At 39.9% G+C, this 14,439-nt stretch overlaps 1 protein-coding gene across 1 annotated transcript; it reads right to left on the reverse strand.

Moving 5' to 3' along the window:
- Positions 1-1,580: 1,580 nt before the first annotated feature.
- On the reverse strand, positions 1,581-10,586 carry ANKS4B (ankyrin repeat and sterile alpha motif domain containing 4B). Its single transcript, XM_032328599.1, has 2 exons — positions 10,366-10,586; positions 1,581-3,604 (listed from the first exon to the last, which is right to left on the reverse strand). Exons 1-2 carry the CDS (start codon positions 10,527-10,529, stop codon positions 2,536-2,538), a joined length of 1,233 nt encoding a protein of 410 aa, XP_032184490.1. The 5' UTR covers positions 10,530-10,586; the 3' UTR covers positions 1,581-2,535.
- Between the last annotated feature and the right edge of the window lie 3,853 nt (positions 10,587-14,439).

Raw genomic sequence — 14,439 nt, forward strand, 5'->3', positions numbered from 1 at the left:
TGAAGCAACAGAAGATGTTTGGGGAGTGGTAGAGAAGCCAATGGAGCCTACAAGCTGAGTTACCTTCATGAAAATAAAATTCAGCAGTTGAAAAAAAAATACAACTCTGACCACCCATTCTGGCCTCACAAAGGTTTATGATTATTCATAGGGATAACATAAAGGGATTATGTTTGGTTCCTCCTTTTCCTCTAGGAATTTTTGATGGAATTTTTAGGTGATGTTTTACAACCCACATGTCCTTCAAATACATATCCTTTTCTCTCAGCACAAAATTGACATGAAGGCCAAGGGGGTGGTCGCGGTCAGAGCTCCAGTTCTACTGGACAAATAAACATTCTCCTTCCTGTATTTTCTGAGCCAAATGCTGCCCCTCCAGTAGGACAGCCTGGAAAATTCCAAATAGAAACGAGGAACTCCCACGAAGCACTTAGAATTAAATCCTTTAAATCTAAGATCCGGTAACATTTCCACTGGCCTGACTTTTCTCGTTCTCCCAAAGAGGTATCTTTCCATTTCCATAATGTGATATTCTATCCTCCGCACAGCAATGCTGGTTTCCAGCTCAAAATTCTTTGTACAACCTCATGCTGCCTCTCATTTGCTAGAATATATCACCAGGCTTTCTATATTACTTTTACTTCTGACAATGATGTACAAAGCACCACTAGAAAGCACCTTTTTTCTTAACAGCAACACTCTTCTGGTGACTTCTACTTCTCCTATATCCTGGGAACCAAGATCTCATTAGGCAGATTCTGGGGAATACGTAGAGAGAGGATCCTGGCATCTAAAATAAGGAGGTACAATACTGGCAGGTTCAGATACAATGAACTTTTTCTGGGTGTCTTCTATACAGCAACTGTTTTTGTGCACGTTTTTTGAAAACAAATGCAACCTCCGTTTTGTTCCAGACCAACAAAATATGGTATTTGCAAACACAATCATCTCCTAGGGCAACATATTTATTCTATGACTGACAATCTTTCTGAATCAATCTATTGAGGAAGAATGAGCCAATTGTTCATCAGATGTAAACATCTGTATCCTCCTTAAGCGTATCCTCTCCATGGTGCCTCTTGAAGCAACCCAAACAGATGCGCGAGAGAAACCATGCTGAAGATGAACAGCTGTTTCTATATTACACACACAATCAATGGTAAATTCCACTTGATGTAAGTCCTGGCTATAAAAATCCAGGGAAGCTTAACTATTCATTTGGGCTTCAATTTGAATTTGGGATTGCCATTCAGAAATGTCAGCAGCAATGCTGCCAATTTATATTGCAGAATGTACGTGTATTCAGACATGTGGTAATGGTGACAGACAACAGTAAATAAAAGATGAGCACATAACACACTTGAAAATGTAAAATTTCCTTTTATCATCAGCCTTCTCCTACAAATGACCTGGGTTTTCCCTCCTTTTTGAAATCTCAGAAGCCACTTACCTTTAGGAAAATTATCAAAGAGGTCAGACCTTTTTTCACTATCCTTCTTTTCTCTCCACTCTTATCCTCTTGCTTCAGCACTGTGTTAGACTGCTAAGACTGCCATAACAGAATACCACAGACTGGGTGGCTTAAACAACAGAAATTTATTTTCTTACATCTCTGAAGCCTGGAAATGCAAGGTCAAGGTGTTGGAAGGTTTGGTTTTTCCTGAAGCCTCTCTCTTTGGCTTGTAGGGGGCTGTCTTCTTGCTGGGTCCTCACATGACCTTTTCTCTGTGCATGTGCATCCCCAGTGTCTCTTCCTCTTACAAGGACACCATCCACTTGTGTCCCTTATGACCCTTATGACATCATTTAGCCTTAATCACCCCTTTAAATGTCCTACCTCCAAATACAGCTATGTTGGGGCTTAAGTTTCAATATATGAATTTAGGAGAGATACAATTCATATTTTATAAAAGGTACCCAGTATTCTATTTCATTCTTCACTCTCCCTATGTGCCACTCTGTCTCTGTTCCCAGGAAGGCGTATTACAGACCCATGTCCATTACTTGTAAACATGCAGACATGTGTTGATGGGTTAGACACATTCAAGTTGGGCGTGAAGCCTCAGGCCAGTGGAGGAAGTCAAGTCTCCACCAACAGACAAAGTCATAGAGCTAAGGACAGAACTGGAGTTGGAAGTCCCCAGGCTACGAGGATTAGAAAGTATGCACCACACTTGCGTGATGAGAGATTATACTTTTTAAGTCCAGAGTTGGAAAAGTAAAGAAAGTTTCTCTCTTCTCTGTCATCCAGTTAACACTTTCTATACCCAAAAATATCAAAAAGACAATTGAAGAGAAACACCCTTTTCTTAATCCCAGGTCTCCCTGAGTTGCTCACTGGTGGTCAGAGTACACAGGTATAGAGTATTTCTCAGAGTATAATTTGGGCTTCTTTTTTTAGGAGGGTATCTCTGAAACCCTAGAAACCAATCCCAGTGGTCTGGCATTGGGCAGAGGGGGTGTTGCCTGAGTGTTTCCAGTGGGCCACAGCATCACCCCATCGCTGCAGGCTCACCCTGTGGACCCAACATTCCATCAGAGGCTGGTGTCGACCAGTTGCCCAGGCTGTTGTAGCACCTGCTTCCTTCTGTTTATGGCATTAAGAACTTTCTTCCTGGGACCAAGCTGCATCTGTATACTCTGAAGGTCCTCATCAGTGCAAAGCAACAGAGCTTCTAGATCAATCTGCTCTCTCATGAAAATGGGAAGGAATTCTTCCAGATGATGGGACTGCAAAAATACTTCCAGAGGAGTAGCATCAACCACATCTTCCTCCCACTCCACTTCATCCTCATCCCAAGGCAGAACGTCTTCATGGCTGTTGTCCTCTCTACCAGCCTCGGCTTCATCAGCCTCTGCTGCTCCTTGTCTCTGCAGCAATTCGCTGCTCATTTTAAACCCTAACTCCCTCTTGCTGTCTGAGATGTCTTCGGCACTTGATAGTTTGTTCCTTCTAAAAACAATATTTCCTAGACCTGGACGGTTGAGAATGGATTCCTGTTGCACACAACTGCCCTCCTCTTCCGAGAACTGGAGTCTGTCTTGGAAATCCCCTGAGAATCTGTCTTCTTCCTCTTCTCTGAACACTTCCATCACATTCCTCTGCTCACTCCTCCTCTCCTTTCCTACCTGCTCTGCTGTGTCTTTGTTCTTCTTGAACTTTATCTTGAAGGTGTCTTTAATGCCCTTAGACAGGGACCCAAATGTACCAGGAGCAGAAGCTTTTGAAAGGGATGACATGGAAGAGGAAAGAGTCCCAGATTCCTCCTTGTTGTAGTTTCGAGCCATCTTACTTTCATGCTTCTCTTGGAGCTTCTCACATTCTTTGATCTGCCTCCTAGCATTCTTCTGAGCTTGCTCCTTCAGCCTGATAACTTTCTTGGGGTTCATGATATTCTGGGCAGTGGCAGCCTTATCCAGGAGAGCAACACATTCATTTTGTTCTCTACTGGCAGCAGCATCCAGCGGAGACTGGAAGTTGTTGTCCAGGGCAAAGATGTTGGCACCAAAGTTGACCAGGAATGAAACACAGTGGGTATGACCATTGGAGGCTGCAACGTGCAGAGGAGTATTTCCCCAGATGTCACATCTATTGGGGTCCCCTCTGGAAGAGAAAATATGAAAAATACATACAAAAAGTGTTTTTTCTTAGAATGTGAGGTCCAAAAAAAAAAGAAATATTAATAAAAATAAATAATAAAAATGTTAATCCTGCCTCAGCATTCTGAAAGTCCAGCTATATCACATCTAGGCATCATAGGATCAGAAACAGAAAGAACTAACCTCTACCTTTTATCTCCTTTTTAGAAGCAGGGAAAGCTTTCCAAGAACTCTCGCAAAAAAGCAATTTTCGTGTCTTGTTGTCCACAATTGGGTCACATGCCATTTCTTTTCTCTAGGAAGAGAGAAAGAGCTACCATTTTAAACTTAAGTCGATTAAAATCTTCCCCTGCAGTTAGGGATAAGATTATCCAGTGGTGTGCTGGTAAATGTTTAACAACCTGTTAAGGGGGGAGATCAAAGCTCTGATTTATAGCATGTGCCAGTTTTTGGTTGGAAATATACCCACCGTGGCAAAATCCAAGCTACTAATGTTATATTACAGGAGTTGGGAAGAGATGTACAGTACCACATCTTCATAAATTATTCCCACCATACATAAAGATGTAATAGACATGCAAAATCTTAAGAGTATAAATAATAGTAAAATGTACTCAAATCATTAGGAAGTGTTACATTTTGAGTATTTAAAAATACAGTTTGTTAAATTTTAAGTTTAAATATTTTTAGTAATGCCTCTTTAACAGACTCTCAGACTTCTGAAAACTTAGAATCATCTCTCATGAGCTGGTAAGAGCAGGTTTTCACTCTGACAGTGTTATGTCACCAGAGTCATGTGTAGGAAAACAAATATCTGAACAAAACTGGAATCCCACCAGCAAAAAGAGGGGAATGAATATTGGGTAAGTAACCATGTCTACTATAACCAGTATTCATATAAAGGGTAGAACATTTCCATTGATTCCCCAACTTACTTCCCTGTAATTATAGTGTCCCCTTTGTGAATAGTTCTATAACAGTTTGGGGTGGAATTAGGGGCACTGTTAGATGGCCAGAAACCCCATGCCAGCACAGAAACAGGCACTTGGTCAATGCTCAGTAAACATGTGTGAGATGAATGAATGCCTAATAGAATCTTGCCCCAGGCTACCACCGCACCCCTCCTATGAGATGATGAGTTACCGACAGACACAAACAGAAAATAAAGTAGTAACTTATAGTTACTATGGCTCTGGCCTTAAGCCCAAATCCCCGCTGAGAACTCTAATAATACAGGGACTAAAGGTCATCTTTCCCCACCCTAGACTAGATCCCCAAATCAGGACCTCACTAAACTTTCCCCAGGCTGGCCCTGCGGGAGGTCAGGAAAGAGGGCCTGAGAAGGCTTCTTGACATTCTTGGTCAGTAGGATGTGGAAAGAGGAGAGAAGATCTGTGCCCTTGCGACAGACACCTCAATGGTCTGGGGCGCTTCCACTATTCTGTGCTACTCAAATTTGGTCCCTACATTAGTAAGAGTGCCTGCGGCTGCTAGTTTTCTATACATGCGGAATCTTGGACCCCTGCCCAGACTTCCTGAATCAGGATCTGAAGTTTAACAAGATCCCAAGGTGATAGATAGGCTCACTGCAGATTGAAAAGAGTCCTCCCGGTTAATGCAGCCCAACTGGTGTCCCGTAATTTAATGGATCAGATTTATAAAACTCCTCTTGGGAACCCCTGATCTCCTCCTGCTCTTCAGTTATGAGCATCTATACATTCAGTGCCATTCCAGCCAAAACTGTCACCATCTCCTTCTTGGATAAAGACCAGGATAATTATCAGAGGGATAAAATAAGGCTCCAAGTGCCTAACTCATTGGTCTGGTGTGACACAGGCAGCACACTTGGGATCAGGCCTGTCCTGAAGTCGAATGGTCTCTAGCACAATAGAGTCTTACCTTAACACACCTCCGTTTTTCTACCTGCCCAGCTATAAGGCCTCAAGCTGAACTTTTATAGGACTTGGTGTCCTCCCCTGGATGAGGATGAGGATAATTTTCATGGATTTGTTATGTGAAAAAGTTAACATAAAGCATTAGACAAGTGCTTGGTACCTAGTTAATCTCCAATAAATTTATTATAATTTCCCTTGTCTCTAAACTCATAATCCCTAATTTCATATATTTATTTTTTCCTCACACCCATCTGATGAATTTCCGTAATAGCGCCCGTAATAGCGTCTGCAACTTTTTAACACTTGAAATCTTACTTAATTTGTCCAACATTTACATTTGTCAGTCTCCCTAATTAGATAATAGGCCTTGGAGAGCCACACCTGTGTCTTTTTGTCCTTTGTGTGGGATCTCCCAGCAGAAGTCTCAAACTCAACCCAAAGAAACCAAGCAGGTAGCTGAATGGAGCCGGGTTTCTTCTTTCTATAAAGTCATAGCTGAGTGCAAGCTTCAATGCAAAAGGAGAGCTGTCATTCAGAAGCATCTGACTGCCACCTTGAATCCCAGCGGACATGGTATGGCCAGACCTTCCATTTTCCAAGTGGAGCCAGAAGTCAGGAATTTCATGCGAGATTTTTTTTTTTTTTAATGTTGGCTCAAATTTAAAAGAAAAATACTGTGAAGTCCAAATAAAACACATTTGTGGACTAGATCCAGCCCATAAGCTGGCCGCTGGCAACTTCCTTCTGAGCAGAGAACAGCATGAACAGATGCCCATATGGGTGATGTTAAACATGGCATATCTGGGGGACCAGGAGGACCTTTCAGCGTGACCAGAGTGCATGGAGATGGGGGCGAGAGAAATCCAGGCAAAGAGGAAGGCATGAAAATGGAATTTAATCTAAGGAAAGAAAATATTAAATAAGACAGTTCTGTTGGGCAGTCACTTCCAAGAGATCTGGTCAGTACTCCTGATTTGTTTTGGAGCAAAGGAAAGCTCTTCCAGCCTTAGCACAAATGTGTACCTTAGGGGGGCACATAGTGCCTCACCCCCAAAGGTGTAGTTTTACTTTTTATTTATTTTAACCAAGCACCATATCTAAAAGACTCCTTAAGTACTCTAGACATCAAAGAAGGATTGTTAAAAACATCCAGGATGGTACTGTAAACCTAAACAGAAACAAACTGGCTAAATTTGCTGAAATTATTATTGAATTGGATAACTTAAAAAAGAAATTACTGAGCGGAGTGAGCTATGGTGGGGATGTTAAGGGTAGTAAGACGTTTGGGTTAAATCTACACGCTTTGAGACAAGTAAAGTAGTGGAGTTTTCCTTTCTCAAGAGAACTTAAATGAACCTTTCAAAATGGGAGGAAGAACATGAAGAAAACCTTGAGATGACCCCAAAGATGGGTCTCATCTTAAGAAAATTTCAAATGCAAAATTTCAAATTTATAGATGAGACTGTTGGAAAGCTAATTCAGGAGTTTCCCCTCATGCTATTCCCATCAGTTTCTAAAGCTGGATTGGTATGGTCACTAAATAGACAATTTGCTTATATCAACTTACTCTGAGCATCTGGTCCTTTTCAAATCTTTCTTTTGGAGTTAATTTGATTTTTTTTTTTTTTTTTTTTTTTTTTTGGTGAAGCTGTTCTCTGAAAAAAATCAGTCTTTCAAAAAGGTTTTTCTACATAAAGAATATTTGGACTTACTAATAATCAAAGAAATGTAAATGAAAACAATTTTCCTGCCCATCAGATAAGCAAGGATTAAAAAGAATAGTAATACTCAGTTTTGGCAAGAGTATTGGCAAATAAACATTGATGGAGGAATTATAAAGTGGTTCAAATTTCCTGGCACAACATGTGCCAAAAGCTTTTAAAACATAGCACTCTCTTGAATCAACAATTCTGCCTTTAAGAGTTTATTCTAAGGAAATATTAGACCTTTGTACAAAGATGAATAAGCAAGGATGTTCACTTCAACTTATTTATATGTTAAAAGACTGGATTCAAATTTAAATGTCATGACCAAGCAACTGATTAAATAAATTATGAAGAAACCATAAAACAGAATACCACGTAGTCGTTAAAAAACAGTGGAGTAGGGGCGCCTGGATGGCTCAGTGGGTTAAAGCCTCTGCCTTCAGCTCAGGTCATGATCCCAGGGTCCTGGGATGGAGCCCTGTATCGGGCTGCTTCCTCCCCTCTCTCTCTCTCTCTGCCTGCCCTCTGCCTACTTGTGATTTCTCTCTCTGTCAAATAAATAAAAAATCTTTAAAAAAAAAAACAAAACAGTGGAGTAGATTTCTCCTTTAAAGTTACAAATGGAAAAAAAAAAAGTTCAAATGGCCCATAATCTATTCTTAAATAATTAGAATCAGGCTTTAGAATAGTTTGTATAACATGATTGCCTTTTATAAGGGGGGGGGGGGAATGTGCTTATGTGTATATGTTCAAAAAGGAAAAAGTCTGGAAGAATATATGCCCAAATGTTAATGACTGTGAAAATTGGTTTGATTTTTATTTTATTAAATGTCTTTCTTTCTTTCTTTTTTTTTTTTAAGATTTTATTTATTTATTTGACAAAGACAGAGAGAGAGAGAAAGCCCAAGTAGGCAGACTGGCAGGGAAAGGGAGAAATAGGCTCTCCATGGAGCAGGGAGCCCGATGCAGGGCTCAACCCCAGGATCCTGGGATCATGACATGAGCCGAAGGCAGCCACTTAACCAGCTGAGCCACCCATGTGACCCTAAATATGTCTTTCTAAGAACAATGCAAAATTTTGCAATAAGTGTGTGTTCCACTAAGAATCAGGGAGGAAGGGGCGCTTAGGTGGCTCAGTTAGTTAAACATCTGACTTCTGTTCAGGTCATGATCCAGGGGCCTCTGGGATTGAGTTCTACGTAGGCCCCCTTGCTCAGCAGGGATCCTGATTCTCCTCCTCAGGCTCCCCCTCCTTGTGCTCTCTCTCTCTCTCTCTCTCTGTGTCAAATAAATAAAGTCTTGGAAAAAAAAATCAGGGAGGTATATCACTTGCTTCCATTAGAGAAAGAAACAAAACTAAAAAAAATCCATGTATACTTTATAGGCAAAATGAAATTTTGTTAATTGGGGCCATCTTCCAAGTGTAAGATAACATATGTAATTACTGCTTTTCATCTTTAAATTTTGAAAAGCAAGAAACAATTTTTAACAAAGCCAGATATTGGATATTAATGGTTACCACGTGAGCCACTGTCAATGATACATGATTGATTAACATCTAAATTCAATTTTTAATTTGTTTCCCTTTTGAAGCCTCTTAAATCTGATTGGCAAACTGATCTCACACAGCTCCTAAGCTATGGTCAGTATGGGAACCTAAGAAAACCTGTACAAGACATTTTTTTCAACCTGTGTACCTCAGGGAAACTTAACACAACAGAACATGGGGCCTCACCTTCCTCTTCCTCTACCCACCACAACATCCAGTCAACTGTAATTGATGCAGCATCCAAACTGCCACTCAAAAACATCCCTGTCTCCTCATCCCCATGGCCACTGCCCTTGTCCAGTTTGTCTCTCATCTCAACCACTAAAATGCCCCAGAACATTTTCTGTGCCTGCTATACAGGTGCCCAAGCAAGTTTTATAAACACAAATCTACCACGTCAGTTACCCAGAGTAAACCTGACAATGGCTTCTTGTGTCTTTGGGACAAAGTTCAATTAACTCTGCAACAGAGTTTCTAAGGCTCTTGGGATCTGGTCTTCCTCCTTAAATCCTGGCCTCTCCCCGTGAAATCCACACCCAGCCATGCTCAGCTTCAATGTCTGGAATGCACAGCGCTCTCACTTGCAGGAAACATTCTTCCTTCCATCTTCTGGCCAGCTTCTCCTCACCTTTCAAGTCCCAGCTCCAAGGCTCTGGAAAGCCTATCCACACTCCTTGGATTGGGATAGATGCCTGTGTTACCGATTTAGTGCTGCCTTTCCCCCCACTTTGTAACCTATATTAAACATGACTTACTTAATTTCTGTCTTCCTCTCTTAAATCTGATCACCATGAGGAGGGGAATGGTGTCTCTCTTGTTCCTCCCAGCATCTCCAGTGGCCAATAAAATGGCCGGTACATTGCAGATATATATATAAATCAATATGTACGAATTTGAAATTAACTCACTTAGCGCCTTTATTAACATTTTCTTTTTTTCCTTTTTTTCATGTATTGGGTTACAGTTGCCAACACTGCCTAGCCCCTATGGGAACAAGCAGAAGAAAAGAGCTAGCTAATTCCAGCATTAGAAATTTGGAGGGTGGTGTGTGGTCATGTGTATGTATCTAATAGCTAGTAAAGTTCAGACAGGCTGAGGTTCCCTTTAATAGCTTGTAAAGCCAACTACTTCATCTAAGAATCACGGGCTTGAGTCAGGACTGAATATTAATAAAAGGCTGCGGGATCATAATGCCACAGACAAAAAATAAATAAATAAAAAATAAAAAACACACCATTTGTTCCAATCAAGTTTGACATCTTCAAGTCAAGTAGAATAGTGATTCGTTTTTAAAGTCAACCGTTTACATTTCAGGGAAAAGATTTTTAAAAGCACAGAATTAAAATATATGTCTCATCCCCAAGGCAGATAACAAAGCCTAAGGGCTTAGAATCATTCTCTGTGTGGCTCATAAGGGATAAGCCATCCCCATGGTACCTGCTGTTAGTGTGAAAAGAGCACCTCCAGGCAGTTTTTTCACTTTCTCTAAAAAGCCAATTATTTACACAGTCTAGAAAGGACAAAGTATTTTCATTGACTTCCCTGTCTCTTGCTATTGTCTGCAAAATCCTACCAGAAGCACTGTATCCAGTCAAAACTAGTAGGTTGAACTCACCCTCGGCTGCAGATTATTTCTAGGGCTTCCAGATTCCCATGGTAGGCTGCCAGGAGTGTGGGAGTCATGCCATCTTCATCAGAAAGATTCAGATCTCTCTTAGTAGCCTCTTTCAGAAGTTCCAGGTAGCTATCACTAGCCGCTTGGTGGTAGCGAGTGGACATTTTTTCTGCTTGCCAAAGCCTGGCCTGATATCACTCTCCAGGCAGAGCAGGTTGTCAGTGAAGCAGCCTTCCTACAAAGCTGGTTAATCAGTGACAAGGTAGAGCGTCACCCCAGGACAAAGCTCATTCCAGCTTCCCCCCATGGAAGGCAGCCAGAAAGGTTCATGGCCCTGACCTTGGACCTTTCCTTTCTGGCATAGCTAGGACATCGAGTATTGAGGCCTGCTGGGTTCATCTTTAGTGCTGTGAGTCACATTTAATTTATGTCCATTAGCAAGTCTTGAATGTAATGTTGGTCATCTAGGCACAGAATGTGCCTAGATAATTTCCAAACCATTCAGAACTAGTCTAGTTCTCAGGGGAGGGTCTATTTTTTAAAACTCTTTTATTGAGGTATAATTTATATACTATGAAATTCACCCATTTTAAGTGTCTAATTCAAAGATTGTCAGCAAATTTACAGTGGTGCAAGGATCACTATAATCAAATTTTAGAACATATCTATCACTCTTAAAATATTCCTCATGTTCATCTGTAGTCAGTCCCCATTCCCATGCCCAACCTCAGGAAACCACTAATCAGCATTCTCGATCTCTATAGATTTGCTTTATATGGGCATTTCATATAAATGAAATCGTAAAATATATGGTCTTTCTGTCCAGAGGTGTTTTTTTTTTCGTTTGTTTGTTTGTTTGGTTTTTAAGATTTTATTTATTTATTTGACAGAGAGAGATCACAAGTAGACAGAGAGGCAGGCAGAGAGAGAGAGAGAGAGGGAAGCAGGCTCCCAGCTTAGCAGAGAGCCCGATGCGGGCCTCGATCCCAGGACCCTGAGATCATGACCCGAGCCAAAGGCATCGACTTAACCCACTGAGCCACCCAGGCGCCCTGTCCAGAGGTTTTTTTAAGCTTCGCATAATTTTTTGAGGTTCATTTATTTTTTAGCATGTAACAATACTTCCTTTTTATTGCTGAGTAATATTCTATTATACCAATATACCAAATTTTCATTATTCAACCAGGAGCTGATGGACATTTAGATTGTTTCCTCTTTTTGGTTTTATGAGTAACGCTGCTCTGAGCATTCAAACATGTGTCTGTGTAGACATATAATTTTATGCCTCGTTTTGTGTGTCATGTTTGTACCAAAGAGTGGAATGGCTGGGTTATATGGCAATTTATATTTAACTTTTTCAGAAATTGCCAAATTGTTTCCCAAAGTGACCAGACTGTTTTACGGTCCCATCAGCAATGGATGGTAAAAATTTCTCCCTATTCTTGCAGCCTCTATTGTCTTTTTGTTTATGGCTATCCTTAGTGGGTATGAAGTGGTATCATTCTGGTTTTTAATTTGCATTTCCTACTGGTTAATGATGTTGAGCATATTGTCACTGTGCTTACTAACCATTCTTACATCTTATGTTTGAATTCTTTGCCCATTTTTCTCATTGGGATATTATCATATTATTGAGTTACAAGAGTTCTCTAAAGATTATTTATTTATTTCAGAAAGAGATTGTTTATTTATTTATTTATTTCAGAAAGAGTATTTCTGAAATAAGATTATTTATTTCTTTCTTTCAGAAAGAGAGAGTACACAAGCAGCAGAAGGGAGTGGGGTAGACAGGCAAAGGGAGAGGGAGAAGCAGGCTCTCCACTGAGCAGGGTGCTGGATGTAGGGCTTCATCACAGGACCCTGGGATCATGACCTGAGACAAAGGCAGATACTTAACCGACTCGACTACTCAGGTGCCCCAGACTTCTTTATATATTTTGGACAAAAATTCTTTACCAGATTTATTTTAAACTGAATGAAAATGAGAACACAACATCTCAAAATTTATAGGATGCATGTAAAACAGAACTTGGGGAAGAAATCAGCAATTTTATGACTGGTTCTGAAAAGGAAAAATATCTCAAATCAATAATTTAAACTTCCACCCTAAAGAAAGGAAAAAACAATGGAAAAATTAGTAAATAAAGAGCATAATATAAAACCAAAAAATTGTTCAAATCTATCTGTAATAAAAATAAATGTAGGAGCGCCTGGTTGGCTCAGTGTGTTAAGCCTCTGCCTTCAGCTCAGGTCATGATCTCAGGGTCTTGGGATCAAGTCCCACATCGGGCTCTCTGCTCGGCAGGAAGCCTGCTTCCTCCTCTCTCTCTGCCTGCCTCTCTGCCTACTTGTGATCTCTCTCTGTCAAAGAAATAAAATCTTTAAAAAAAAAAGTAAATGGATCAAGTTCATCAGTCAGAAGACCCAGCCATATGTTATTTCTAATAGAGCTAAAATATAAAATTGCAGAAAAATTGAGAACAAAAATGGAAAAGTTTCATCAAGAAAATGCTGACAGGGACACCTCGGTGGTTCAGTTGGTTAAGCATTCAACCCTTTATTTCCTCTAAGGTCATGATTTCAGGATGGTGAGATAGAACCCTGCTTTGGACTCTGCACCCTGCACGGAGTCTGCTTGAAATTCTCTCTCTCTCCCTCTGCCTTTCCCTGCCACACACAAGCACATGCACTCTCTCTCTTTCTCAATAAATAAATCAAATCTTAATAAAAAGGAAATACTGACCAAAAAAACGGTATAGCTATATTTACATCAGACAAAATACAGTTTAAGCCAAAAAAATATTGCTAGGGATAAAGACAGATAATATGTAACAATGAAAGGAAAAAATCATCAAGAAAATATGATAGTCCTAAACTGGTATGTACATAATAACATAGCCCCAAAATAGAAAAAAAAAAACAAAAAACTAATAGAATTAGAAGAGAAAGAACAAATCCACAATCACAGTAGATTTTAATATTCCGTCTTGACATTATATATCAGACAAAAGATCAGTAAAAATACAAAAGATCTGAACACAGTTAAAAAGCTTGATTTAAAAATCCTATGTAGAACTCTATACTCTTTAGAAAATACATGTTCTTTTCAAGCAAACAGAAAAATTTTATAAAAATTGTCCCCCTAATAAAATCAGTACAGGCCTCAGTAAACGTCAGATGAAAAGAAGCGTTGAAAATGGAGGAAGAAGGAAGTTTCTCAACTCCAGCAGTATTTATGTCTTGGACCTAAACTCTCCTGTGAAACAGTAAGACATCTGAGTTGGTTTGTTTGTTTTTTTAATAGTAAATATGCTGGCACCCTTTGGCATCTGCTTGGAAAAACTTCTTCAAAGGGGGTTGAACTGAGACCTAGAAGACCTGAAGTCCATATGATCTAGAAGAAATTACAGCATCTACTTGAATCTCCATTTCTTTGTGAAGAAAAAATATTAAAATATTAAATATATTAAAAATATTAAGATCCGGGAATATTGCGTATGATCATATCATCATCTAAGCTTATAGTAGTGAAAGTGAAATGAGATAAAATTTCTTACAAACTGTAAAGTATGGTTTTACAAATGGGAAGGAGCCATGTGATTGTGGCTAAGGGAGTAGAGAATTGAAACTTAGTAATTGGTCTTTTTTTTCTTATTTTCTGCTGTACTTCTCAAAGTACAAAGGAAAAAAATTGGTAGGAGATGATGAGAGCAGAGATTAATGAAAATAAGACAGATTTGCATATAATTTAGACCCTAACTGTTCATAACGGGTCTGGATAATTGTGGGGCAACTGTGGCTTGTGACTTTATGTTTTGATGGTAATTGGCCTTGTGGAAATAAGTAGTTGAATCTGTTCCAACAGTATGCTGTTGGGCTCTTTGAAGCTCAGAGAAAAATATCTGCCCTCTACACTGGTGGAGAGACTTTAAGGGTCAGACTTAAATGTCCATGACCCTCTCCCAAATTGTTCCATTACCAAGCAAGGCAAGCAAGGTCTTCATCAACTTCTCCTGTAACAAAAACCTGCCCTTCCCCACCTGCCTATACTCTGTGATATTAGTATAACTTTAG

Source organism: Mustela erminea, chromosome 20, assembly GCF_009829155.1.
Source record: "Mustela erminea isolate mMusErm1 chromosome 20, mMusErm1.Pri, whole genome shotgun sequence".
In the NCBI taxonomy this organism is placed as follows: domain Eukaryota; kingdom Metazoa; phylum Chordata; class Mammalia; order Carnivora; family Mustelidae; genus Mustela; species Mustela erminea.

What these genes read in the sequence shown, in the direction of transcription:
- ANKS4B (XM_032328599.1), bottom strand. Translation starts at nt 10,529, where the DNA reads ATGTCCACTCGCTACCACCAAGCGGCTAGTGATAGCTACCTGGAACTT. An exon ending in GAAATAATCTGCAGCCGAGG is followed by an intron (nt 3,605 to 10,365) that starts GTGAGTTCAACC and finishes TTTCTCTTCCAG; the next exon opens with AGGGGACCCCAATAGATGTG.